Genomic DNA, 26,395 nt, shown 5'->3' on the forward strand with positions numbered 1-26,395 from the left:
CGCCACGGGGCGGGGCGGGCCCGGCGCGGCTGGGAGCGCTTCCGGAGCGCGGGGCTGCTGCCTCAGCCCGGCCGAGCCTGGCACCGAGCCTGCCTCTGCTCCTTCAGCCCGGGCCGAGCCCAGCCGTGCTCCCTCAGCCCGGCTCTGCTCCCTCAGCCCGGCCTGAGCCCGGCCCTCTCCCTCAGCGCGGCTCTGCTCCCTCAGCTCGGGCCCAGCCTGGCACCGAGCCTGGCTCTGCTCCCTCAGCCCGGGCCGAGCCCAGCCCTGCTCCCTCAGCCCGGCTCTGCTCCCTCAGCTCGGGCCGAGCCCAGCCCTGCTCCCTCAGCCCTGCCCCGATCCCAATCCCGATCCCAGTCCCGGCCCGATGCCGATGTAGCTCCCCTGCCTGCTCTGGGACACCCGGTTGCTGAGGCAGGTGAGTCCCAGCGGCAGGGATCCCTCCGGGGTGTCACAGCTCGGCTGGGAAGGAGTGGAAGTTTCCCGTGTTTTCCCTCGCTGTGAAAATCCCACCCTCCAGCTCTCACAGAGGAGCATTCCTGTCTTGTTTTAGGCCTGTAGAGCCATTCCTAATCTCCGCAGCTCCACCCCAGGTTGGGGAGCCACGCAGAATGCTCTGCTTTTCAGTTTTTATGATGTTCCTGCTGCAGTTTGTGGTAACAGCCGGCAGAGATTTTGGGGATTAACATCAGTGTCCTGCACCTGGGGAGTGCTTGCCAGTGGGATTCAGGCGTTGTCACTCCTTGTCCCCTGGACTGCCCAGTCTCTTCATATTTTTAACATTTTGGTGTCGACTTCATTTAGCAAAGCATGCGTCTTTAATTCAAGTAATTTTCCCCATTTATTTGCCCCCATTTATTTACTGGTGTTCTCTGCTTCCAAGAAAAACACATGAGGTGCATGCCATGAGGAAATAAGGTTAAATTTAAACAAGGTTGAATGTGATCAGAATTAATTCATTATGACAGAGCTTTATAAAACATTTAAGTGCAGTAGGACTCTGATTTTTGAGCTCATAGTGAATTTCCAAGACCAAACAGCAGATTTTCAGAATCAGTGTGTTGATGCAGTGTGCTAACAGGCACTATTAATTTCATGTTATCTGCAGGCAGCTATGGGAGTTACACGTCTGCTAGCCAGACCTTCCTTCAGGCTTGGCAATCTCCGTCCTGCAGGGGTTGCCAGGCTGGATTTGCAGACACACCAGCCCGTCAGATGAAGCCCAGCAGCTCTGAGGAGCAGCAGGAGCACCTGTGAGTACCATTGTGGCCATAGCTGTGCACAGGGGGCAGGTGTGCCACAGCCAGGGAGCCAGCCTTCCCCTCTCCATGGAATCATGGAATTGGGCTGGAAAGGACCTTAAAATTCATCTCATTCCTCCCCAGCCATGGCAGGGACACCTTGCACAGGCCAGGCTGCTCCAAGCCCTGTCCAGCCTGGCCTTGGGCACTGCCAGGGATGAACCTTTTCTGAAGTGGTTTCAGCAGTTCTTGGCATCCACAGGTGGGAAATGCAGTTTGCCTGTTAAGTGGCATTCCCAATTCTGTGCTGAGGATGCTCTGCAACAAAAGTGGAGATCAGTGTTGGTTTCTTTGTAAAACAGGTTAAACCCACAGTGTCCCTGCCAATGGCTCAGATGGTCTGGATGGGCCTTAAGGTCCTCCCAACCCAAACCAGTCTGTGATTCCAGTAGGTAACATCACTAATTAATTAATGCTGCCGATCGTGTGAATTTCCTCATTAAAGAGCATGCTTAGAGCTGTATAAAGTAGTTGGAAACTGTGGGGGAAATTAAGATAGTTTCAAGATTTAGATTAATCATTATCTCTGTCCTTGCCAAGATTTCTTCCTTGCTCTCATCTGGGTAAGTTTGTTTTGTGTCGGTGGGATGTCATTAAGTCTTTTTGTTCTTGGTTTGGTTTACATGGGAAGGATGCTGTCATTTTGGAATGAAATCTGCCCAGTGACCATCTGTCTCCCCATTAGGATGAAACAGGACATTGATTTAGGCAGGGGAATGATGAAAGATTTTCTTGAAAAAACAAATGAGCACTTTGCTTTTTTAAAGCCCCTGGCACTGGCAAACTGTGGCTTCAGGCAGAACTGCTCAGTGAGAGCTTCATACCCTGAGTATGTCATAGATGTTTCCCCAAAATAAGCAGGGCCACCAGTTTCTGTCAAAACAGTTCCAGGTTTTGTTTCAGTGCCTAAATTTGCATCTTGGCTAAATCCTCATTCAGAAGCTGTTGGGAATGTGAAGCATCAAAATGAGAGTAGCAATGGCTCTGTGACCCAAGAGCAAAAGTTCTTCTGGTAACAGGAAAATGAATGCTGTTGTCTTTGTAACTTAGGAATTAGCATTCTTACCAAATTTCTTCAGAAACACAGGAAAGGTGATAAATATTCTGAAAATACATGCATTATCTTTGCTGCTCTCACTTTGTCTCTATCATGTGGACTAAGCTGAAAAATTGAAATAAAGGCAGTGACATTTCCCAGCAGGATTTATTTTGTTTATTTTATTGTTACCACTTACTTGTGTATAGACTCAAAACATCTTTGTGTCAGATTACTGCAAATAATCATGCAGGAAGGGATTAATGTGCTGAGTTTGGGATCAGCTGATGGGGAATTGTTTAAATACAAAGAAAAACCTCCTTTGGATGAGCATGACCACTCACGAGCTGAGCAGTTTCCCCCTGTGTGTGAGAACTGAGTGACTGAGAAGCTTTCCAGTTCTCCTGTGTGCTGTGCTTTTCCTGAAACATTCTGTGGTGTCTGAGGTTTAAAATGGGAGCCATAACCTGGCTGTGTTATTTTCCAGACAAATCAGTCCCTCCATGTGGTTTAGAATCCCAGAATGGTTTGTGTTGGAAGGGACCTTAAAGCTCATCTCATTCCAAGCCCTGCCATGGGCAGGGACACTTCCCACTGGAATGTAGCCCCCAAAAGAGGTGCCTGTCGTTTCTAAAAGCTGGGAATTGCTGGATTTCTGGGGCACTTTCTGTCGGTGACAGCAGCTCAGTGTGTAGCATATGTGACCCATTTCTGTTGTCTTGAAATGGTCTCATCTGCTCCAGTTTCCATCTTTAGCATTTTTAAGGTTCTTGTGCCTGTGGACCACATGACTGAAATCATGTCTAGGAATAGATTCAGCCTTGCTCAGCATTTATTCTGGGAAGAGTTTGAGACTGACCACTTTTGAAAAGCAATCTGTTTGGAAAATAACCACAACATACAGGCAATCAAGCAGTCGTTTCCATGGGGGATGCTGAGCTTGTGTCTCTGGGGCAGCAGTAACAAAGTGGCTCTCCTGTCATCCTCACACTGGGGATATGTGAGGTGATTGCAGTGGGATTATCCCGGTCCAGTTCAGCAGGCTGGATCCCTGGCAGTGGGAGGGAGGCAGCCAGATGGGATTTCTGAGCCTGGCATGTGTCATGCTGGCACCCACCCACCCCTGCTGCTCCATCCCTCAGCACTGGAGGACGAGCTCAGGGTGCTTGGTGCCACTTGCCACCTGGGTCTTCTCTGGGGTTCCCCATTCCTGCAGCCTGGAGCTTGGCAAACACCTGGACTGGAACCACAGGAACCTTTTAGTTTACCGTGTGTAGTCAGGAGAGTTGACCATCCCTGTGCTGATGGTTCCTAAAATGCTAATACCTAAAGTAGGAAGGATGAACTAAAACTGGAGTGTCATGTGAGGAATGTTTGGCTGAGGGAAGAAAAGGGGGTGTTTCTGACTACTTCATCTGCTGGAACAGTTGGAGATTAATGCATCCACAGAAAACTTGGTGTTTTCCAGCTGGCTGATTGTGGCTCAACCTGGGCCTGGCTAGAGAAAATTCTACCAAGTTTTTTACAAATTTCAGAAACCTTAGGAAATGTGAGCTACAAAAAGCCATGAACATAACAAACCTAGCAAGGCAGTATCCTGTACCCTTCAGGAATGCTGAGTCCAGCAACACACAGATTGGTGAATCCCAGCAGTAAAGCATTTCTGGTGTGCTCCTACACAGGATTCTTGTGGAAAGAAATAATGTCCAAATGCAGATTCTCACTTGCAGAGCAGAGCATCTCCTACTCACAGCACTTCAGGCTGTTTCCAAGAACAGCTGCTGAGCAGAGCAGGCATTTGGCTGTTTCTGCATCATCCCAGGGCTGGTTTTATTTGGGTGTTCTGCAGCCTGGGTCTGCCCAGCTGCTCCCTGAGCTTCAGACTTTGGTTCTTCAGCTCCTGCACCTTAGAAGAACAATGTGTTGTTGAATCCAGCGTTGATTTTGTTCATTCAGTTACTTTATTCTCAGTTTAAGGTGTGTACACTCCTATTTCCCTCCTTGCCGTTTGAGTCATGCAGAGCCTGGGAGGAATTCAAATTTACAGTGCCTCTCCCTTTTCTACTGAAAGGACTGACCTTTTCCAGGGATATCTACAGAGATCTTCATTCACACCTTCAGCTTCTCCAAGGTGCTGCAGCTCTCTGTAGAATCAGTATTTTACTGGGTAACTAAAGGTTAGCTGCAGGGAGCAGTTCTTAGCTGGTTTTCAGATGTAAAACTGGACAGTGCTGTTCCCTTCCAGGCATCTGTTTTTTTAATTTGTTGGAATTTTTGGTTGAAGAATGGACTTTATTTGCACGTAGATAGTAAACGACCTGTTTGCTAAAAAGAACTAGGTGTTAATTACATTATTTGAATGTACTTAGTAAACGATTTATGTGCTAGGTAGAACTAGCTGGTGATTTTAGAAAATATTTAACTTTCGTTTGGCCAACACTGCACTGTAAAGGAGCACTCCTGTTTTGTTTAGTTTAAAAAGGAGTTGGCCTAAAAGAGAAGGAACAAAGCACTGCCGTTCACACATTATTGCCTGCCTGGTGTCAGGATCCACCTGGGAAGTGTTCCAGAATCATCATTATCCTTAAAAAGTCTCAAAAGTTCAGTAATGTTTTATGAATTGGTTTGTGTTAATTACGGATTAGTAAGTGTTGCTTTGGCCCTAACTGAATTTCCAGGGTTCACGTGGATTTAAGAGACTTCCACGAGAGGGTGCAGCAGTTCAACAAAATCCCATCTGAACCAAACCAGCCTGGCCTCACTGTGGGCATGTTTGGACTCATTTCATGTGTTAATTTGTGTACTTACATGAACTTCCAGATTGGATTGGTGCTTTAAATAATCGGTTTAATGTCCCAGAGTATCTCTCCAGGCTGTTACTTTTTGGTGTACTGTGTTACCTGATCTCAATCCATACCTGATGCCCTGCAAAGGCTCACTACATGCATTTTAAAAATAAAATGTAGGGATTTTAAAAAATATTATTGTTTTAGTTGCGAAGCGTCATTCATTTTCCCCTCAGACTGGTCCAGCTGAAAAAGGAAACTCTACCTTGAAAGCTGAGTTCTGGAGATACTGCTGACCCGAGTGTGACTGATGAAACTGAATTCTGTTTCTGTTCTGTGCTAAATGGTTTCCTGTTGCATGAGGCAGTCAGGAGCTGTCAGTAATGACTGAGCTGCTTTCAGGATGGTGTTGCTGTGCTGACATCCTGAAAGCACTGAGGTGTTCTCTGCTCTCCTAGGCCAAAAGTCGAGGTCCATTCCTCTGACTGGGACACTGAAATACCTCTACAGAAATTATTAACTCCTAAACAATTTTCCAGGAAAAAGGCCCCCCCTTGGAATCATGTGTTTCCTGTCCAAATTCATCAATCCTAAACCACTTCCTGAGATAAGATTACCTGATAGTGAAATAGCCAGAAGTGTGATGATACTCATGTATATGAGTTTTTTTTCCTGATAAATGCTGTTTTCACCAAACTTGAGATATGTTCAGTAGGGGAAACAGCATGCTGTGCATTTTAAACTTTTAATTACTAGTACAAGAGATTAAAAGAGGGAGAATTTGAGACCAAGGAAATTACTTTGATTACCACCAGCTGCAAATGTAAAAGTGGGGTCTGGAATCAAAAGATTTCATTGACTAATTGGAAACACTCTAGTTTTGCAACTTTTATTTTGAGCAGTGTAAAAGAGAAAAATATGAAATTTATTAAAAAATCCTCACCACACAGTGAATATGTCAGGTAAGAAAGTTTTTATTTTAAACTAGTAAGAAAATTTTTATTTTAAAGACTAGAGCCACTTTCTTCCATTTACACCTGCTCTAGATTATCATGTATAAACAGATAGTGTCTGGAGACGAATAGAATGAATGAACAAAATTCATGAATAGAAATCAGTGATGAATGAATGTATTGAATAGAAAATCTCGTGTTGACATGTTTGGACTGTGACATTTCTGCCTTCCTTGTCTTGAGGAGTGACCACAGCAAGTGGAGCCCAGTAGGTGTCAGTCCAGCCCAGGCTGCCCGAATACAGCTGTGACTAAACCTCTGCTGCCCTCCTGCCTCTTCCTTCTCATCAGTGAAACCTGGCTGGCATCCTTTCCCCTTCACAGACACAGCCAGCACTTCAGAGATTCCCCTTTCCCTTCTGTTAACTTTTAATAAATGTCCACATCGTTGACCTTTCCCTTCCCTGGGTGCTTACCTACCCTGGCTTGCTGGCAAAGGGTAGAGCTTGGAGTGTTATTTGCAGGGGATTAGCATTTGTCATCAAGCATTGGTATGGAAAAGCATAAATCCAGGAGAGCTGGAGCTGGGAGCTGCCCTGGGAAGAATTTGGGAGCTCAGCATGACCTGACCTGACCGTGTGTGGCTGAGCCCCCAGCCTGGGCAGCAGGGGAGGGGAGATTCTGCCCCTCTCAGGTGAGACCTCACCTGCAGAGCTGCCCCAGCCCTGGGCCCAGCATAGCAAGGACCTGGAGCTGCTGGAGCAAAGCCAGAGGAGGCCACAGAGCTGCTCCAGGGCTGGAGCCCCTGTGCTCTGGGGCCAGGCTGGGAGAGCTGGGGGTGTTCACCTGGAGAAGAGAAAGCTCCAGGGAGAGCTCAGAGCTCCTGCCAGGGCCTAAAGGGGCTCCAGGAGAGCTGCAGAGGGACTGGGGACAAGGGATGGAGGGACAGGACACAGGGAATGGCTTCACACTGCCAGAGGGCAGGGATGGATGGGATATTGGGAAGGAATTCCTCCCTGGGAGGGTGGGCAGGCCCTGGCACAGTGTGCCCAGAGAAGCTGTGGCTGCCCCTGGATCCCTGGCAGTGTCCAAGGCCAGGCTGGACAGGGTTTGGAGCCACTTAAGATAGTGCAACGCGTCCCTGCCCATGGCAGGGGTGGAAAGAGGTGAGCTTTAAGGTCCTTCCTACCCAAGCCATTCCATAATCTCTTAGTTGTCAGCACGGTGCTGTTTGTTGCCTTGAACACTAGAAAGGACAATGAACTTTCCTGTACTGGGATGTGTTTTAGGGAGTGAAGAATGTTCATTGTGCAAGAGTTGAGGTAGAAAAGGAGTTCTATCACTAGAAAAAAATGTGTTGGAACTGAGATCTTTGTTGTTTTATCACAAACATTTAAGTCAGATGTTTCCCCTCTTTCATCAGCAAATCCAAGTGTGCATACTGATTATCCTCTATTTGCAAGTCAGAGTTGTAAATTGCTGCATTCAGCTGGGGCCGTTTACCATCTGAAAGAAATAATTAAAGCTTTCTTTCCCTTGCCTAAGATTTAAACATGTATTTAAAGATGAGATCATGCTTTCGTGGTGGTCAGAGTTTCTTTCTATATTTGTGTGGGGTGGCCTCAGAAATGGGTGTATGAGGGTCTGGTGTGCTGTGTTTCTTTTAATTATATATTTGTTTGGGGAAAGATGGTTATTCCAGCCTGTCTTTGCCCGGTTCCATCCTCCCAGCCCCGGTGCAGCAGGAGCTGTGCCCACCCCAATGTGCCGTTCAGCCATATGTGCCTCTTATTTATAGCTCATGCGTGAAAGGAGCTATTCCAAAGTGGCAATTTCTGATCTGGTGGTGCCACATAAATACAAGTGTGTGTGAGCAGCTCCTTCTCCCTGCACAAGGATGTGACACATCCCAGTCACCCTGCTCGGAAACACTTGGGTGCAGACAGACTGGGAGGCTCTGTCTGATGCTTCAGACACTCAAGAGCTCAATTAATTTACAGATGATAATTTGTTTTCAGCTCCTGCAGATACAGATGCCACCTTTACTCAACCTCTCTTGAGTCATTCTCTCTCTAACTTCATCGGAGAGAGACTATTTACAAGGACAGGAAGTTACAGGACACGGGGAAATGGCTTCGAAGTAGGTTTAGATTGGATTAAATTCTTTCCTGCGAGGGTGGGGAGGCCCTGGCACAGAGAAGCTGTGGCTGCCCTGTCCCTGGAATTGTCCAAGGCCAGGTTGGACAGGCTTGGAGCAACTTGGGATAGTGGAATGTCCCTGCCCACGGAAGGGGATGGGACTGAATGGGCTTAAATGTCCCTTCCATCCCAAACCACTCCGGGATTCTGTGAAGCTCCATTTCTGTAATTTGTTGGGAAAATGACATATTCAACCTGCACTATATATGCAGCTGTGCAGCCTTTTCCAATTGCTGTACAGCTTGTGCCACCTTAAAACGAGTTTCTTTCCAGCTGCCTGTATTTTCTGTATGTGTAATTTCATAAAGTCATTGAGCACAAGGAATGAAAGACTGGCTTTACAGAGAAAACAAGAACACGAGTTGTGGAAACCAGAGTGGTTTGAGCTGGGAGGACCTTAAATTCCATCCAGTGCCACCCCTCCCATGGCAGGGACACCTTCCACTGCCCCAGGTTGCTCCAAGCCCCAGTGTCCAACCTGGCCTTGGACACTGCCAGGGATCCAGGAACAGCCACAGCTTCTCTGGGCGAATAATACCGTAGGTGTTCCATCAACATGTTCCATTCTGAAGTTATTGACTTCTTTATAAGTTACTTTATCTGGCCGAGTTAGTGCTGCGGATGCCCTGGCTGGTGTCGGTGTGCACTGCCGGCCGTGCCCTGCTGGGGTTTGCTGTGGGAACAGGCGGTGATTCAGCAGGGAAGCATGCCCGGCCGGCACGGACAGCTGAACACCCCGTGCGCCCTCACACGCACAGCCAGACGGTGACAGCACGGCCATGGCTTTGGGACAAAGGGAGCTTGACTGTGCTCTGAACCAATTACACCTATAAAATGCTCTGTAAATAAATAGGAGCTGCCTGCAGTGCGTTATCACTGCTTTGGGTTGGGAAGGGACCTTAAAACTCATCTCATTCCACCACCCTGCCCTGGGCAGGCACAGCTTGCACAGACCAGGTTGCTCCAAGCCCCGTCCAACCTGGCCTTGGGCACTTCCCGGGCTGGGGCAGCCACAGCCTCTCCGGGAAACCTGTTCCACTCTGGCTGGCTTTTCCGGAGTGTGTCAGCGGCGGGAGCACAGCCCCGATCCGGGCAGCGCCGTGCCAGGGGCTGCGTGTGGGTGCCCCGAGTGAGTCAGGGTGACTTTGTTCCGGGACGGGCTCCGTGTTTGTCTCTTAGTCATTAATCAGCGCAGCTGGAGCCTCTCGCACCGAGAGCTCGGCGGCGCGGGGAGGCTCGGGGTGCCGTCCTTGCTTTCCGTGAGGACGGAGTGTTCTTCGTGCTGCGTGACTGGAGCGCCCGGGCTGCCGCGGCTCCTTCCCGGCGTGTTCCCGGCGTGTTCCCGGCTCGCGTGCGAGCCCCACGCCCGCAGCGCCGTGCTCGGGGACATCCCTCCCTCCCTCCCGGGCTGAAACGAAACGCTCGGTGCGTGATAAATGAAACGCGAAGGGGCCTCTTGTCCTATCGCTCCTGGGAACGGCCTCGGGCAGCGCTTTCGGTTCTCGCCGCTGACACCGGGGCGGGGCGGGCTGGGCACGGGGCGTGCTGCAGCCTGGCCGGCGCCGCGGGGGAACCGGCCCGGGAGGCGGGGGGAACCGGCCAGGGAGGCGGGGGAACCGGCCCGGGAGGCGGGGGGAACCGGCCCGGGAGGCGGGGGGAACCGGCCCGGGAGGCGGGGGAACCGGCCCGGGAGGCGGGGGGAACCGGCCCGACCCGCCCGCGCTCCGCCCCGGCCGGCGCTGCCCTCGCAGCACTCCTGGCAGCGATATTTAACCGGGCGGCAGAGTATGCGAGCAGGAGCGGAGCGGCTTGGGGCGGGATGTGCGGCCGGACACCTCTCTCGGCGCGGACACGGAGGTGCTGACCCCGCACCGGCCGCGGTCAGGGTGTCCCGGCGCGGCTCGGCACCGCCCCAGCGCCCGCCTTTATTTATTACATCTCCCCCCAGCAGAAAGTGATTTCGCTCTGGAGTTACCGTGGATTTGGGTCAGGACGCGGGAGCCGCGCCGAGGGAGCCCGCGCCGGTAGGTCCCAGCTGGGCTGGGCTGGCTGCCCGGCAGCTCCGCCGAGCTCAGGTTCTTTCTCTGGGCTGCCGCTTTTGTTGTTGATTGTTGAAACGTGTTCTGAGGCCGGCGGAGGTGCGGCTCGCGTGCGATGGCGAGCGCTCGGGGAGCGAAGCCTCCCGGCGAGACGTCGTTGGCTGCTGGAGCGCTGCGTGCGAGAGCATCGCTGCGGGATCGGCCTGCCCGCCGCTCCCGGCCGTGCCGCGCTGCCACGGGAATGCCCGCAAATCCTCGCCCTCGTCCTTCTGCCTGCTTTATTTGTAGAGTCGGAGGGGGATCCGGCTCTGCTCACTAAGGCGGTTCTGTAAAAATAGCAAAACTTAAATGCTGATCAAGTGAGGACTATAAATGTTGAAATAGCAGCAAAGGTATGGCTGAAGGAGATCAGAAGTCACTTGCTCAGCTCCTTGGCACTGCAGGGGTCCCTGAGCTCTGGCAGATCCTCTTGCTCCTCGCCAGGGCTGCGAGACCTGGGCTGCACGAACGGGAACATCTCATTCTCTTCGGAGTCGAGGAGTTTTAAACCTTTGGATTACTTGAAGGTGCCTTTGGTGGTTTGGAGGAATTGCCTGGTGTCTGTGGAAGAATAACAGATACACCGATGACTTTGGGTTTAACTGCCAAACAGACATACCAGTTGCTTTAAATTTAATCTAAAAATGGGAAAGCTGGAGAGGCACAGCTTTTTTTCTTTTTTTTTTTCCTGGCAATCCTGATGTGCTGTTTCCCAGGGAAATGGAAAAGCCGTATAAATGAATGTTCCCAAATACGGAAGACTCTATGAGAAATTTTCCAGAGCAAATCATCAGTAGTAAGAAATTATTGCCAAATATTCTGTTGTTTTCTGGAATTTTGTTTTGAAGTGAGGAGTAACTTTGCTCGGAATGCATTTATCCAGGAAGTAATCCTTAATGTGCTACGCTCTGAGCATTGAGCCTGCATGTGAGATTGAGGAAGGTTTAATTAAATGTAATCAAATATTACAGGATTCCTGATTAAAAGGCATAGCGCTTGCTTTTGGTGACGTTCAAGACACACTGCTTATTTGTGCTTTTAAAAAATACAATTCTGCAGCTTGCAAATAATGTCTTTCTCAGTTCCCGAGTAACTATCACCCTTCTGTTTGCTTCCCGGGGCAGTTTTAATTCCTGTTGCCCAGCGTGGCGAGAGGCAGAGGAGCGCGGTGTGTCACCAGCGGTGACCGAGGGTGCCACAGGGCGAGGGCGGGGACAGGGACAGGGCAGCAGGGGCAGGAACGGGCTGTGAGCACTGCAGTTCCTCAGAACCACGGCACGATTCCGTCGTGGTCCCTGCTGAAGTCCGTGTGAAGTTTGCCGCGGTGCAGCCAGCGCTTCCCTGGCGGTGCTGCCGGTGGGTGTGGGAGGTGGCACGAGGGAGGACACATGCGAATGGAATGGGAACGTGTAGGTTTGCTCCTCGGGTGGGAGAGGAAATGGTGCAGGAATGTCTGAAATGTGGGGGGGACATGTCTCATGCTCCTCGGGTCTGTGTGTGAGGGAGGCACAGCAGTCAGCGCTGTCATGTTCGCTTTTGTGGAACAGAATGAACCCAAGCGCTCTTGTTTGTTGAACATCCTGACAGGGAGGAGGCGTGGGACCATCCCCCTTTCCTGCCCACCCTCGGGGGACTGTGTGTGCGTGCCTGAGTGCCTCAGAGCCTGGATGTGCGGGGAGATGAGGAGTGTGGGTTTGGGATTAATTAGCCTGAGTTTAGCTGTTTTCATGCTTTACGTGCCTAAGGGCTACCCGCAGTCACAGCGAGGGGAGGAGTTTGCTGTTGCTGGCTCGAAATCCTCTCCAGGGGTGATCTTGTTCGTGTCAACCATGAGCAATTAGAGAGATTAACTGTCTTGTTTTCTTTTCTGCCCTAGATTGATTCTTGGGAGGCTCTGGGACATTTGAAAGTGATTTGGAGAGAGCAGAGTGTGTGTCCGATGGACACCGAACCCCAGCCAGCGTGTGTGGTGCCCCAGGCTCCCTGCCCAGGAATGAAGTGCTCTCCTTCAGAAGACTTTTCTCCTCAGGTGAGGCTGTCTGAAAAGATCCCACCGGTGAAGCCTTGCTTCAAGAAGAAGCAGCAAGTGCAGAAGAGGCTGGACACACAAACTCTGCGGGCTTTGCGGCCGATCTTTACCAGCCTGCTGGGAGCTGGCACCTTGGATAGGGTCTTTGTGCCCCGAGGCCAACGTGGTGGCCACGGTCATTTATGTGAACCTGCTGTGAAAAAGACTCTGGACCTCGGTACCTCTTGCCCCCAGACAGAAAACAATGTGACTGTGCTGATGCCAACAGCTCCAGATGTGCAGGGTCAACTGCCAGGAGCTCGTCCTTCCCCCGGGCATCCTGAGCAGGATGTCCAGGCAGGAGACAAAGGCTTCTCCCCAGAAACTCCTGGAACTGCTGCTGATAATGGTAATGAATCATTCCAGGATCATCCTTTGCACCCAAGTGCTAGTGATGGTGCAGCTTGTCCTTTGTTCCCTGACAAGGTTCTGGAAAGCTACACATCTGGCTTATTCCAGGAGAACAGCTGTCCAATGCAATACAACTTGACCCCAAGCAATAAATTCAGTGCTGGGATATTTCAGGATAAAAGTGAAGAAGCTTCCCTTGATCTGGTGTTTGAGCTCTTGAACCAGCTGCAGTATCACACCCACCAGGAGGATGGGATTGAAATCTGTGTGGATTTTCTCCAGGGCTCTTGTGCTTATGGTAGTGATTGTCCCAAGCATCACACAGTGTTGCCCTATCACTGGCAGGTGAGGAGGACAGCAACCCAGAGGTGGCAAAGTGTGACTAACGATTCCCAGGAGCATCTGGAAAGGCTTTACTGCAACCCTGACAATGACAAGATCAAAGTCAAGTATCGGTAGGTAATTGACTTTACTCCCTTGCTGGGAAGGGTGCAGAAAAATAACAGCATGTGCCTTTTCCCCCCGATATTTGTATCCACGTGTGTTACAAACCCTGGGATGATGTTTCCTGATTTATATCCAACCAGTTTAACTCAACAAAAAATTCTTGTGAACCTGTAAAACCGTTGTTTAGCATCTGCAATGTGTTCTTTGGAGCTGAAAGACTTGGAGTGTGTGAAGTAAGAAAATTTCAGCTCTGTCGGAATTCAGAGACTGTTGTGGAATGCTGTGCTTGTTCTTGGCGTTCCTAATTAGTGTTTTCTCTGTATTAGACAAAGTGGCAGCATGAAAGAGCCTTGGCAGCGCTGGGGACAGGAATGACAGAGCAGTTGCTCTCTGTCACTGTGAGCACAGACTGACTGTGCACTCCCAGCACAGCTTTCATCATTCCGTTCCAAAGAGCTAAATCAGAGGGGAGATCTGGGGAGACCTTTGGAAATGTCATATCACTGATAGTAAATGGGGTTATTTCAGCTAATTCCCTGTGAGCAACCTGAGCCACACTGCCAGAAATGCTGATCATCTCCACTATTAAAGCAGTTATTACAAGTTATTGTTTCCTTTGTACAGAGCTGTGTTTATGGACTCATTTTCCAAAATTAGCCACCAGCTGTTTAGTTGAGTTTGGTGTGTGACCAGTGTGGGCTCCTGCACCCCGAGAACTAAAACTTCAGCTTCTCCCCTGCAGGTTGCTCTTCGAGGAGCAGTGGGGCAGTGATGTCTACAGGGTGCAGTTAGTGCAGAGCCCAGGCTGATTTGCGTTTTTTCTGGAGGAAGTGTGTGATGCACATTGTGGCAGGTCAGATAAGAGAGGTTGCCAGGCTGGCACAACTCCAATTCAAAGTGAAAACTTCTCAGTGTTTTTGCCATCTGAATCCTTCAGGGATCTGCTCACTGCCTCTTCTTCCTTCCAGTTCCTGAAGGAAGTTTATCCCTGCTTTCTCAATGTTTTATTTTCATTTATTAAACTGAGATTTCTCATTCAGCACCAGAGACCAAATCTAGTGCGTAAAGTCAGTGTTAGTCTTTACTTTCACTCATTTGATGTTGGATTAGACACTAAATTCAGTCTTTTTCATTGACTCAAACCGATTTGGATTGGAAGGAACCTTGGAGATCACCCAGTGCCACCTCTGCCATGGGCAGGGACACCTTCCACTGACCCAGGCTGCTCCAAGCTCCAAATCCTGGCCTTGGGCACTGCCAGGGATCCAGGGGCAGCCAGAGCTTCTCTGGGCACCTGTGCCAGGGCCTTTTTAGTGATGGCAATATCAGATTATGGATGCCCCACACTGAATATGAAAATGAAGTAGGATATGTAGTACGGAACATTCATATTTTATAGAATTGCCTTGTAGAAATACAACAGTTTTTGGGTTTTTTTTTATTTTAAAACCTTGTAAGTGCAGAGCAGATAAAAGAACAGAGAAACTTCCATTTTCTGAAGTATTTGAAGTGATTTCTCTAAACCAAACAGCATAGCTAGAGACAGGCCCATGACATGATTTAACTTTGAACTCAGTGCAAATGAGCAAATGGTTTTCTTTTAGAAGTTGTGTCACAGAATCCATCGCTGCATGTGAGCTCTGTGTCCTACAGGATGGACTTGGGAATGATTAATGGTAAAGGACACAGTGCCTGGTCATGGCTTAATTGTCCCCAGCCCGGGAAGCTGCTGTGCAGGGACATCGCCCTTGCTCTGGGTGTGCAGGTCCCAGCCTGGTGGGGCTGGTGGGGCTGAGGGACACGGAGTTTCTGCCTGTCTGATCCGGCTGGGGACAAAGCTGGCAGGTGTATGCCAGAGACAAGATGTTCCTTTGGTGTGAGGGAAGGCAGAGGAGCAGTGTGGGCTCAGGACAGCCCGGTGGGACACTGCCCTGGGGCAAGGCACTGCCTGGGAATACAGACCTGACCTCGGTGGGTTCTGCCAAACTGCAGATTTACACTGCATGTTGGGGAGAAATTGGCCTTGGCACAGATGTCCCAGAGAAGCTGTGGCTGCCCCTGGATCCCTGGCAGTGTCCAAGGCCAGGCTGGATGGGGCTTGGAGCAGCCTGGGACAGTGGAAGGTGTCCCTGCCCATGGCAGGGGGTGGAATCAGCTGATCTTTAAGATCCCTTTCAACCTTGGACGAGCTTCATGTGTGGATAAGTGTCAGTGAGACCTTTGGAGTGAAGCTCTATTTAAGACCAGAGCTGCTGATTTCAAACGCTGAGTCTGATCGTCCTTAGAACTTTGCCTTGCCCAGGTTTTAAGGCAGGTTTTGAGGTGAGAGGTCGATGTTTCACTGTGTATCATCACCAGCTTCTTCTTGTGCAACATCACGTTGTTAGAGTAGACCCTGCCGAGGTGTGGGGAGCTCTGGCGGTCCCTCGGGGCTCTGCCCGGTGTCCCGGGTGTGCTGTGTCCCCTGGCAGCCCGGCAGCTGGGAACGTGCCCCGCCAGCGCCGCGTCCCATGGTTACAGCATTATTTGTTAAAGCCATTAATCTCCCGTGGTCAGACGAGCTTTGCAGGCCTGTCTGCTCCCTGGCAGCCAGCAGGAAACGCCTGCTCAGCACTTTGCATGGCCAGCGAGGCTGCTCTGTGTCCCACGCTCTGTTGATCCTGCTCTGTGTCCCACGCGCTGGGGTGGCGTGGGCAGTGGGATTGCAGTGTGCAGTGCAATGCTGGCAGCCAGGGCTGCCCCGGGGAGCTGAGCCCTTCCACAAAGTGTGGGGCTATCGGCTCAATTAGGGAATGAGCTCTAAATTAGGGTGTTCTTCAAGGAGCTATTTATATAAACCTTCCTTCCTCTTAATTATCGAGATGAGTAATGATGGAGATAAGTTATTGAGATGAGTAATGTGAAATATACATTATGTTGTTGCCTCTCACCTAAGGGAATGTGATCTCAGAGGAGTGGTAAACCTTGTTTAGTTACTTTGTAATGCAACTCCTTCAGCTACTTCTTGCAGTTTGGCCTCAAACTGAGTATTTATCATAAATTACTTATGTTTTTTGCCTTCTTAAGTCTGCCAAGTATGCAGAGCCACATACCAAGCTATCCAAACAAATGGGGGAACATCAACTTAAGCAGGTTAAAATACTTAGAAGCACTCAGTTTTCTTCCTAGATGTGAGGAGAGGCCCTGGAGAAGTTCCAGCTTGCAGCAAAGAGAGAGCAATGCCAAGTGCTGCCTTCCATTTAGGAGATGCCCACGCTGGGATATTTTAAGATGCTCTTTGCTAAGGGGAAATACTTGGCTGAGGAGCTGAGCAGGTTTCCCCACACACACACCTGTCCTATCATGCACACATTGCTTTTCAAAACAAGCAAGAGCATTAGGGATTACAGGAGGATTTGTTTAAAACAACTCTGCAGTCCCTGACCCATTGAAAATTGCACTCTTTCCTTTGGCAAAAAGGTCTCCCAACTTGCCTGACACAGCAGCTTCTCACTGTTGCTTTCTCTCTTTTTTCTTTCTTTTTCCTGTAATTTCTGTGAGTTTTATGAAATGGCTTCTTCTGGCTAGAAGGGAGGGGAAAATGGAATGGCTCCAGTCAGGGAAAAGCAGGTGGATCTGCAGTGGGACATGTTCTGCCTGGGAGCTGTTCACTCTGTTCACACACATGGTTCTTGGGTGAAGTCACAGTAAATAGCAACAGGACAAAGTCAAGCTGTCCTGGGGAGCTTCAGGGTGGATATCAGCAGGAATTTCTTCCCGGAAAGGGTGGTCAGGCACTGGAAGGGGCTGTCCAGGGAGGTTTGGAGTTCCCATCCCTGGAGGTGTCCAAGGAACAACAGGACGTGGCACTCAGTGCTCTGGGCTGGGTGACAAGGTTGGACTCGATGTTCTTGGAGGTCTTTTCCAACCCAAATGATTCCATGACTGTAAATGTGGTGTGTTCCACTGCAGTTATCAGTGGGCACGTGGAGGGACTGGGAAGGAGAGGCATGGGCACAACTAAATGTACAGGAAACTGGTTTTCCTTCATTCCTGTGTGTGTGGGATGGCTGCTTCTGTGGTGCTGACAGAGTGTGCTCGATGTGTTAAAATCATACCGAGCACAGTGGAAGCATTTCAGGCATGAAATCATGGAATCACAGAGTGGTTTGGGTTGGACAAGACCTTAAAGTCCATTCAGTGCCACTCCTGCCACGGGCAGGGACACCTTCCACTGTCCCAGGCTGCTGTCCAGCCTGGCCTTGGACATTTCCAGGGATAACCACAGCCTTTCGGGGCAGCAGTCTGGGGAGTTCTGCAGGTCCCCAGCCCATTAAATAGTTAAATTTCAGAAGTTTTCTGTGTGATCCACAGTGTGTGAGATAAGGCATGTGTTAGTGATAACAGGGAGGTGGGAAACCAGCTGAGAGTCCCTGTGCCTGAATTTGGGGGAGGTTCTTGGCTGTACCCCTCTGAGTGCTTTGGAGCTGCTTTTCATTCCATTCTAGCAGGAATGCAAGGCAGAGCCTCCAACAAAACCCCTGTGAAGTGATTTTGGAAGTGTTTGCCTTGTGCTGTGTGACACACAATGAGTTCCTTTCTGCTGCACTTGGGAGTACCATTTACATATGAAATAAAACTAATTGGCTTCTAAGCTGTAGAAAGGCAGGGAAGCCCCGAGCTGTGCCGAGCTGCCGAGGAGGCGACAATCACTGCCACCCCTCCCCTTGTTTCCTGTCAATAAACAGATTGCAGTTTTGGAAACAGCTGTCACCTGGCTGCAGGTTGAGGTCAGGCTGTTCCCCGGGTGCTTAGGGGAATAAAGCAGCCCTTTCTGAAACAAAGCTGGGCAATCGCTGCAGGATTGCTCCCAGAGCTGCTCCCAGGTAACCAGCGGGCACAGTGCTGTGACAGGACTGCCCATTCCGGGACTCAGAGGGGACAAAAGAGGTTGGGACAATGATCTGCTCAGCAGGAGCAGTGATCGTGAAGTTCCTTCCTGCTGCGTGCTCGGATCTGTTGAAATCAGGAGGGATTTGAGCTGAGTAATAATTGAGAATCTGATTCTTGTGGTCACATGTACACAGGAGTGCGTTTTTTTGGGGAAGCTGGTTGTGCAAGGTGTGATGTGGAGCATTCCTTTGAGGAAAGGGCTGGAGTGACACGACAAGGGGGAATGAAGAATGAATTCCCACTGGGCAGGGTTAGATGGGATATTGGGAAGAACTTGTTCCCTGGGAGGTGGGAGGCACAAGGTGCCCAGAGAAGCTGGGGGAAGTGTCCAAGGCTGGCTGGACAGGGCTTGGAGCAGCCCGGGACAATGGAAGATGTCCCTGCCATGGCTCTGGGTGAGCTTTAGGGTCCCTGCCTGTATCAGCTCTGCAGCCACTCAGAGCTGTGCTTGTGCTCCTCTAAAACACAAATAGTTTAGGTTGGGAAGGACCCTTAAAGGTCATCAAGTCCCACGCCCTGCCAGGAGCATCTTCTGCCGATTTAACAATTAAAGCAAACAAACAAAACTCCCAAAGACAGTCACATCCGGGGCAGGTCAGAGCCAGCAAGCTGCCCCAGACAGTGACACCGTGTTTGTCCTCCCCTGCAAACACAAGGTGTAGCTGGGATGTGAAACAGGAAATAGGGTGCCTGTGGAATCCTTGGAAGAGGGGAATGTGCTCAACATCCTCATTGCTGTGGAGTTTTAGAACTTGCCAGTGCTTCACAGCCCAGGGCCCCCTAACCCAGGAGCTCGTGTTCAGGAGTGGCCAGGAGTGGGTTCTTGGGAAGAACAAACAACTTCTGGTACAGTTCCTTCTCCCCTAGCAGCCCTGCCTCAAGGACTTCCTGATCCAGAGCTGGTGGGGGATTATGAATATTATTATTGTTGGTTGTTGTTGTTTTTATTTTCCCTGCCAGGCCTTCATCTAAGCTGTATATATATGTGTGTATACACACACACACACATATATATATAAATATTTTTATACATTTATATATATAAATATTTATATACATATTTTTATATATATGTAGGCCAGTGTTTCAGCAGTTGTTTCAGATTTACAAGCTGGGCCCACTCGCTGTGAACATTCCAGAAGATTGCTTTTCCAAGCACCCCACTCACCAATTGTAAAGGCAGGAAAAGACAGCCTTTCCTACTTTTCAAAATAAACACAAGAAAAGCAGCAAAGCCACTCTTTTGGGTTATTTTGTCCCCAGAGGATGGAGCCTTTAGGCTCAGAGGGAAATGTGTCTGTAGCACCTTTCCCCATCTGAGGTCTCACCTCCCACTTGGCCCACAGTCACCACAGAGAGAAGCAGCGTGACTTGAGCAGGGGACAAATTCAGTAAAATCTGAAACTAATGTGCTGCCCTGGCACCTGCTTCCCTCTCTTGGGTTTGAAATGAGCCACCGATAAGATCGAGGCTCACATGGGCTGGTTGTGCTCCTGCCCTGCTGCAGAGGTTCCTGTGTGCCTTTCACATGCCATGCACCACTCCTGCTTATTGCTGTGCTTTTATTGCCGAGTTGGGAAGAGCTGTTGATGGACGTCCCTTGGGAGTGTTCCCTCCCTTTGTTCTTCCTCCCACTGTGGCTTTCCATGGGAGCAAATATTGTCTGAGCTCTGCTGTTCCTATTTCAATACCTGTGCTTCAAAATAAGACTCTTGCTTGGGTGTCCAGCTCTGGCACAGACTGCTTGGTGGAGTCCCCATCCCTGGAGGGATTTAGCAGCCCTGGGGATGTGACACTTGGGGACATGGGGCAGTGGTGGCCTTGGCACTGCTGGGGGAGTGCTTGGACTCCATGGGCTGAGAGAGCTTTTCCAACTTGACCAGTTCTGTGCTTCTCTCTCATCTTTCAAAGCCAACGTACTTGAAGTGAAGTTTGGTTTCAGACAGGAGTTTAAACACTCAGTCCCACCCAAGGCTGGGAGACTCCTTCACCTGCAGCTTCAAACAAGCCTACAAACAAGCTGAAATCTTGCTGCCTTGGTGTCACCAGGAAGTGTCAGTGCCTGACTTGCCTCCTGCAGTAGCTGAGCTCGGTGTGACTCTCCCAGCCCTGAGTACTAAAGCTTCTCAAACATGTTTGGCTCTTTGAAGCCCCTGAGGTCCCCGGGGGGCTGTCAGGTTGTTGTTGGTGCAGAGAGGAACTGGTTTAGTCAGAGAGAGAAAATCACCAGTTTCAGCGGGGCAGTGTGTTTGAGTGTGAGCCGTGCTGTGTCTCACAGCTGTTCTGATGGGAACAGGGTTTCATTTCCTGCACGGCCCCTGCCGTTTCTGTTTTTTCTGAACCTCTTTGCGGTAACTGGCGACACGTCCCCGAACTCGGAGAGGAGTTTCAAACCACATGTATTTTCAGAGCACTTACAAAACAGATTCTCTACTCATCTATTTGTACATAACAGCTAGAGAGTGTTTGTCTTGCTGAAGGGAAAGAGCCCCGGGGGATTCACACATTAGGCTGAAGTTCTTCAGAAGGGTGGAAGGAAGAGCCCAAATACCTTTATTTTAGCAGCCTGCACTCATCTGAAAAAAATTCATCAGTGTTGTAACTTGCCAGTCGAGGAACCTGCTCAGTTCAGTGTCCTGAAAAGTTTATACCTTTGTGTTATTTCTTACATTTAGGGGACAGGGAAAATGGAACTTATTCATGGGGTCATGAGACCCCCTGTTGAGAGCTCGTGGAGTTTTATTTGAACTGTGCTGTTCTATAACACCAAATTTGGGTTGTGTGCCCTGCTCTTCCGAGAGTTCAACGTGCTCATTCTCTCAGTGCAAAGAGTTCCACTGAACTGCTTTATAAATAGAGACCTTTATTTGGTGAGTTGGTGAGGAGAAATTCTTCAGAAATCTGTTCTCACCTCTCGCGGTGTCTCTGGGACCTTTAAAAAGAGCATGCAGTGCCAGGACAAGGGGAATGGCTTGAAACTGCCAGAGGGCAGGGATGGATGGGATTTTGGGAAGGAATTGGGAGGGTGGGGAGTCCCTGGGACAGAGTGCCCAGAGAAGCTGTGGCTGCCCCTGGATCCCTGGCAGTGTCCAAGGCCAGGCTGGACATTGGGAAGCATTTCCACTAACATGCAATCTAATCATGTTGTACACCTAATAATAGATTATTTGGGATAACAAGATGGGATTTAAGGTCTCTTCCAACCCAAACCATTCTGGGATTTTGCACATCAGACAAGTGCTGGCTTTGAGGTTTTGTCCTTCTGCACTGAAAACCATGGGTTTAATGGAACACAAAATGTGAGAATTGTGTTTTTCCTTTTCTTCCCAGGGGCCAGGAGTTCTGGGTGGATCTGAACCTCATGAAATTATATGAAAGTGCAGAGTTTGACCAAATGCGACGCCTGTCCACAGCCTCCTGCCCCAGCTCCAGCTCCAACTGCTACACGGTGTGGAAGTACTTCTGCAGGGACCACTTTGGCTGGAGAGAGTACTCTGAGGTATGGCAGCTCCCCATCCTGCTCCTGGGCTGGAAGCCCAAACTCTCCCTGCAGCACATGCTCAGTATGTCCATGTTCACCTGGTTCCTCTGCAAACACTCAGGGGAGTGACTGGGAGTTACTGCTGAGGGAGAGGAGAGTCACTGTTGGACTCAGACAGCAATAAAGGGGCAGCTCTGCCCTGGGTTGTGGCTCTGTGATCCCGTGACTTGGATTAGCCCTGAAAACATCAGAGACATGAGGGCTGACCAGTTTGTGTCAATAGCAAGGAAGCCCTTCTGGAGGCTGATTTGGTTTTAGGACAGTTTCTGCAGCCTTTAGAACATCACCTCCATTTACCTTGGCAGTTCTGAATTAATTTGAGCTCTGCTGAGGGAGGATATGCACTGCCAGAGCTGTGGGGTGCAGCCCTTGGGCTGGGCAGAGCTGCTGTTTGGAGTGAAACCTCATCAGCATTGGCAACCCCAGAAATAATTCCCAAGTGGAAGAACTGGAGAGAGTTGGGCAGAAACACCCCAAACAGCACACTGAGGGCTTTGAGTTGCAGGGAGAACTTCACGACTTGCATTTGTGCAGTGTGGAAGAGGAATGTGAATTTTGGAGGTGTGGTTTCTCACATGTGTGTTTCCCTTTCCCTTTTTCCCTGTTTTTCCCTGTTTTTTCCCCATTTTCCCCATTTCCCCGAGCAGCCGGTGGTGAGGCTGATCGAGGAGGCGAGCTGCCGCGGGCTGCGCGAGGTGCGCTTCGTCACCTGGCACAACCAGTACATCCTCAACATCAAGGATGGCTTCCAGCAGAACTCCTGCTTCCGCAGGGAGATCAAGAGGAGACCCCTGCTGCGCTCCTGCGTGCTGCTCATGCCCTTCCTGCAGTAGGTATCCCGGGAAAGGGGCAATTCCTGCTGCTCTCCGTGCCAGCCTGGCCCGGCAGTTCTGTTCTGGAGGTGTGGGAGGGAATGGCAGTGAGAATCCAAAATCTGGGGCGTGCTGGCAGCTCTTCCCACTTTCCAAATATTAATCTGAGGGATTCCTTCGCGGTGTTTAAATTGATAATGTGCCTTGGAGGTGGTTGAACTCTGTTCTGCCAAATTCCTGTCCATTTTCCAGCATCCTGGGCTGGGGAAGGAAGGTGTCCCTGCCCTGGCAGGGGTGGCACTGGATGGGCTCTGAGGAGCCATCCCACTGGCTGTGCTCACAGAGGTCCCCAGGGCAGGCTGGGTTTGCTCACAGCCTCAGAGCATGTGGGCTGGGAGGTGTTTTAGACAAGGTTTTACAGGAAGGAAACCCCAGGTTATTAGAGAGAAACTGCTGGAGGATGCTAGTAAAAAACCAGGTGTGGACTTGGTGCTTGGAGCAGTCCTGGTTCTCATCCTAATGACAAGTAAGGATTTCAGGGGTCCTCCTTGTGTTTTGCTGCCTGGGACTATTTTAGCACAGTGATTTGCTAAAATAATGCAATTCCCAATTAATTCCAAATTAATTTTGTTGGACTTAGAGGACTCTGCACTCCCAGTGGATTGACCAGAACTGTCTGTGCAGCTACCAAACCTACAAACCACACTCTGAGATTTCTGGTCTGCACTAAACCTCATTCTGAGTTTCTTTACCCAACAACCTTGTAATGCTTACTTAAAACCACCAATTCTTAGCAGAACAAGAGCATTTTAAATATTTTTGGCATCCACCCTTAAGCACTCAGTGTTGCCTCCACTTCCCACATGATGCTACCTGAGATTTGTTCTTTCCCTCACCTCCCACCTGCTTAAATCTGTTCTAAAATTGGAAAAAATCCTTGAGCAGAAATGAAAAATGTTGCCTTTTTAACGGCTTCCCCTGTAGAATAAATAATATATTTTACACTAATCTGAAGAGCTGAACAAAGAACACCATAGGATTGCAGGATTTTTATTGGATTTGATGTCTTCCTCACTAATCCATGACTTACTGGCAATCTCTGCTTGGTCTTCCAGTGCAGTGTGAGTGACTGATGCTCTGTAGGAACACTTTTTTAATGCATTTACCCATCAAAGAGCAAAAACAAATTAAAAACAAATGCACTGTGATATTTGATTGCTATTTTAATACTAATTCTTAGAACAAAATCCATTTTCTGGGTTTCTGCTTAATAACCAGTGAGCAGAACTTTGAGTTCAGTCAAATCCATGCAAATGCAGGGAATCCTGGCCTTGGCCTCGAGCAGGAGGTGACAGGCAGTGAACATTCAGTCTTTCTGCCCTGAAAAGTGGGAGGGCTGTCACAGCTTTCCGTGTGTTGATTTAAAAATAGACCTTTTTCCACTAAACTCCCCCCTCCCAGGCCTTTTCCTTGAATTTGATTTGATTTCTGGCCATCTGTGGGGTTTGCAGAGCAGTTCCACCCTGGGCTGCCTGGGGCTCTGCTCTCTCCTGCTGCCTGCTCCGGGGCACTGGGAGGGTTGGCAGCTTTTCCAAGGGAAATACTTTGGGAAAATAACTCTCTGGGGGACTTTGGACTTAGCTCCATGTGTTCTTGAGGCTGCAAGAGCTGGGCTGGTGTGAGCCAGGGCTGGGCAGGCACTGCACCATCCCAGTGTTCCCTTTGGAGCAGGAGGGAGAATCCAGGGAGCAAAGATTTATTCAGCTGAGTAAAGGCTACTCACTCAGGTGGGATCAGAGGGGCATAAGCCACAAATGCCACTTTCCTAAATTTAGCAGCTTCCAGAGTGTGAGGATTCCCCAGAGGTGCAGGTGGGGAGAGCAGAGTCCTGCTGGTGTCCTTTGCTGGGTTTTCCAGGTGGGTTTTTAGTGGCATCCGTGGGGCTTCATGGCCACAGCTCTGTCCCTCAGCCCTGCCTGTTCTCCAGGCAGCATTCCCAGAGGAGGGGCAGGAAAATAACCAGCTGCAAATGCAAATCCACATCTGGCTGTGCAAATGGCAGTAGGAATCTTCCTGGGTTGGGAAGGAGCCTTAAATCCCACCCAGTGCCACCCCTGCCATGGCAGAGACATCTTCCACAGCCCAGGTTGCTCCAAGCCTCATCCAGCCTGCCCTTGGACACTTCCATGGTAGTCAGAGGTTTTCCAGCCCCGCTGGGGATGAGCTGGAGGTGCCTGGAGGCTGCAGTGGTGTCTGAGCACAACCTTTGTCCATCCCCAGGACCCTGGGCGGCAGCTCTGCTGTGCCCTCGCCGTGCTCCGACGCTGCCTCCGCACACGACTTGTCACCAGCTGCTGTCCCCTCTCCCAGCTTCTACCCTGAGACCTGGATTGGTATGGATCCAGCTCAGGACTTCATCCAAGTGCCTGTTCTGAAGGAAGACAAAAGCTATAGAACCATTTATAACCTGTTCCACAAGACTGTGCCAGAGACCAAATACAAAATTCTGAAAATCCTGCGAGTGCAGAACCAGTTCCTCTGGGAGAAGTATAAAAGGTAAGAGAACGCAATTCCAATTCTTTTATAATGGATATTCCTAGAGGAGGAATTTTATGAGAGGGATTTTGTATCTCCTCTCCCAGCTCTGCTATTCCAGTCGGTGACACCACAGCAAGAACAGCTTTTTGGTGACACCACAGCAAGAACAGCTTTTCCCTGGCCAACCTGCAGCGAGCACTCACTTCCCTTGCAATTTTGTGTTCCAGGAAAAAGGAGTACATGTCCAAGAAGATGTGTGGGCTGGACAGGATCATGAATGAGAGGCACCTGTTCCACGGCACCTCGCAGGACGTGGTGGATGGGATCTGCAAGCACAACTTCGACCCGCGGGTGTGCGGCAAACACGCCACCATGTTTGGCCAGGGCAGCTACTTCGCCAGGAAGGCCAGCTACTCCCACAACTTCTCCAAGCGCTCCCCCAGGGGTGTCCACTTCATGTTCCTGGCCAAGGTGCTCACGGGGAGATACACGGTGGGCAACCACACCATGAGGAGGCCGCCGCCCGTGGAGCCTGGCAGCATCACCAGCGACCTCTACGACTCCTGCGTGGACAATTACTTCGAGCCCCAGATCTTTGTCATCTTTAATGATGACCAGAGCTACCCCTATTTTATTATCCAGTATGAAGAAGTCAGCAGCACCGTGTCCATCTGACGGCCTGTGCTGCTCCAGCATTCCCTGGGCACAAACTCTCTCTCACCTGGCAGCAGTTTGTGGGGGGGGAATAAAATCTGGATGCTTCCTAACTGGTGGAATGACTTGGAAGGAAGGAAATCTGAAGTGACCAACTGTGCACTTGCTGGTTGATTCCCTATGTGGAAATTTGTACATATTTTTCCATTGTTTATAGTTGAAAATCCGTGCCTTTTGTTATAAAACACTGTTTATTTATGTTAGTAAATATTCGTGTTTCAGAATGTGTCTGTGGGTGTCATTTCAGTCACGGGCTGTGCCTGTTATGCCATCACTGTCACCGTGTCACTGTCACCTCACTGCCGGTGCCCAGCCAGGTGAGCACTGGTGACTCCTTTGTCCATCCACAGCCCTCCAGGCTCCTGTGGGGTCACTGCTGGCTTCCAGCTCCCTGGGAGTGGTGCAGGCATGGGGCAGAGCCGGCAGGAGCAGAACATGCTCCTAATTACATTAATTGCCTCCTACGTGCGCCAGAGCAGCGCTGGCTGTGGCAGAGGTTGCTCGAGGGACACCTGAGCAGAGCCCTGAGCAATGCCTGTCCCTACATCCTGCTCCTGAGAGGGACACTGGGGGAGAACAGCTCTGATCCCATCTTTGCCATGGGGATGTTCCCTGTATTCTGTGTTCCTGTTCTCGCTCTGGC

General features: G+C 50.1%; 1 protein-coding gene across 4 annotated transcripts; it reads left to right on the top strand.

Moving 5' to 3' along the window:
• Nucleotides 1–1,117: 1,117 nt before the first annotated feature.
• On the top strand, nucleotides 1,118–25,976 carry TIPARP (TCDD inducible poly(ADP-ribose) polymerase). Of its 4 annotated transcripts, XM_085068896.1 has the most exons (7): nucleotides 10,054–10,128; nucleotides 10,223–10,295; nucleotides 12,226–13,223; nucleotides 21,478–21,646; nucleotides 22,336–22,517; nucleotides 24,781–25,056; nucleotides 25,266–25,976. In XM_085068896.1, exons 3-7 carry the CDS (start codon nucleotides 12,289–12,291, stop codon nucleotides 25,711–25,713), a joined length of 2,010 nt encoding a protein of 669 aa, XP_084925022.1. In that variant the 5' UTR covers nucleotides 10,054–10,128; nucleotides 10,223–10,295; nucleotides 12,226–12,288; the 3' UTR covers nucleotides 25,714–25,976. The 4 variants fall into 4 exon arrangements, with proteins under 4 accessions (XP_084925024.1, XP_084925021.1, XP_084925022.1 ...); XM_085068898.1 differs by lacking the exons at nucleotides 10,054–10,128; nucleotides 10,223–10,295 and adding an exon at nucleotides 1,118–1,250; XM_085068895.1 differs by having other exon boundaries at nucleotides 10,024–10,295.
• The last annotated feature ends 419 nt before the right edge of the window (nucleotides 25,977–26,395 follow it).

The sequence above is a fragment of the Lichenostomus cassidix genome, chromosome 9, assembly GCF_008360975.1.
Source record: "Lichenostomus cassidix isolate B80296 chromosome 9, HeHo_3.0, whole genome shotgun sequence".
Classification (NCBI taxonomy): Eukaryota; Metazoa; Chordata; class Aves; order Passeriformes; family Meliphagidae; genus Lichenostomus; species Lichenostomus cassidix.

Bases quoted from the DNA above. Each gene is read 5' to 3' on its own strand.
- TIPARP (XM_085068898.1), top strand. From the start codon at position 12,289: ATGGACACCGAACCCCAGCCAGCGTGTGTGGTGCCCCAGGCTCCCTGC. The intron at 13,224-21,477 runs GTAGGTAATTGA...TTTTCTTCCCAG, and splicing joins AAGATCAAAGTCAAGTATCG to GGGCCAGGAGTTCTGGGTGG. The intron at 22,518-24,780 runs GTAGGTATCCCG...GTCCATCCCCAG, and splicing joins CTGCTCATGCCCTTCCTGCA to GACCCTGGGCGGCAGCTCTG.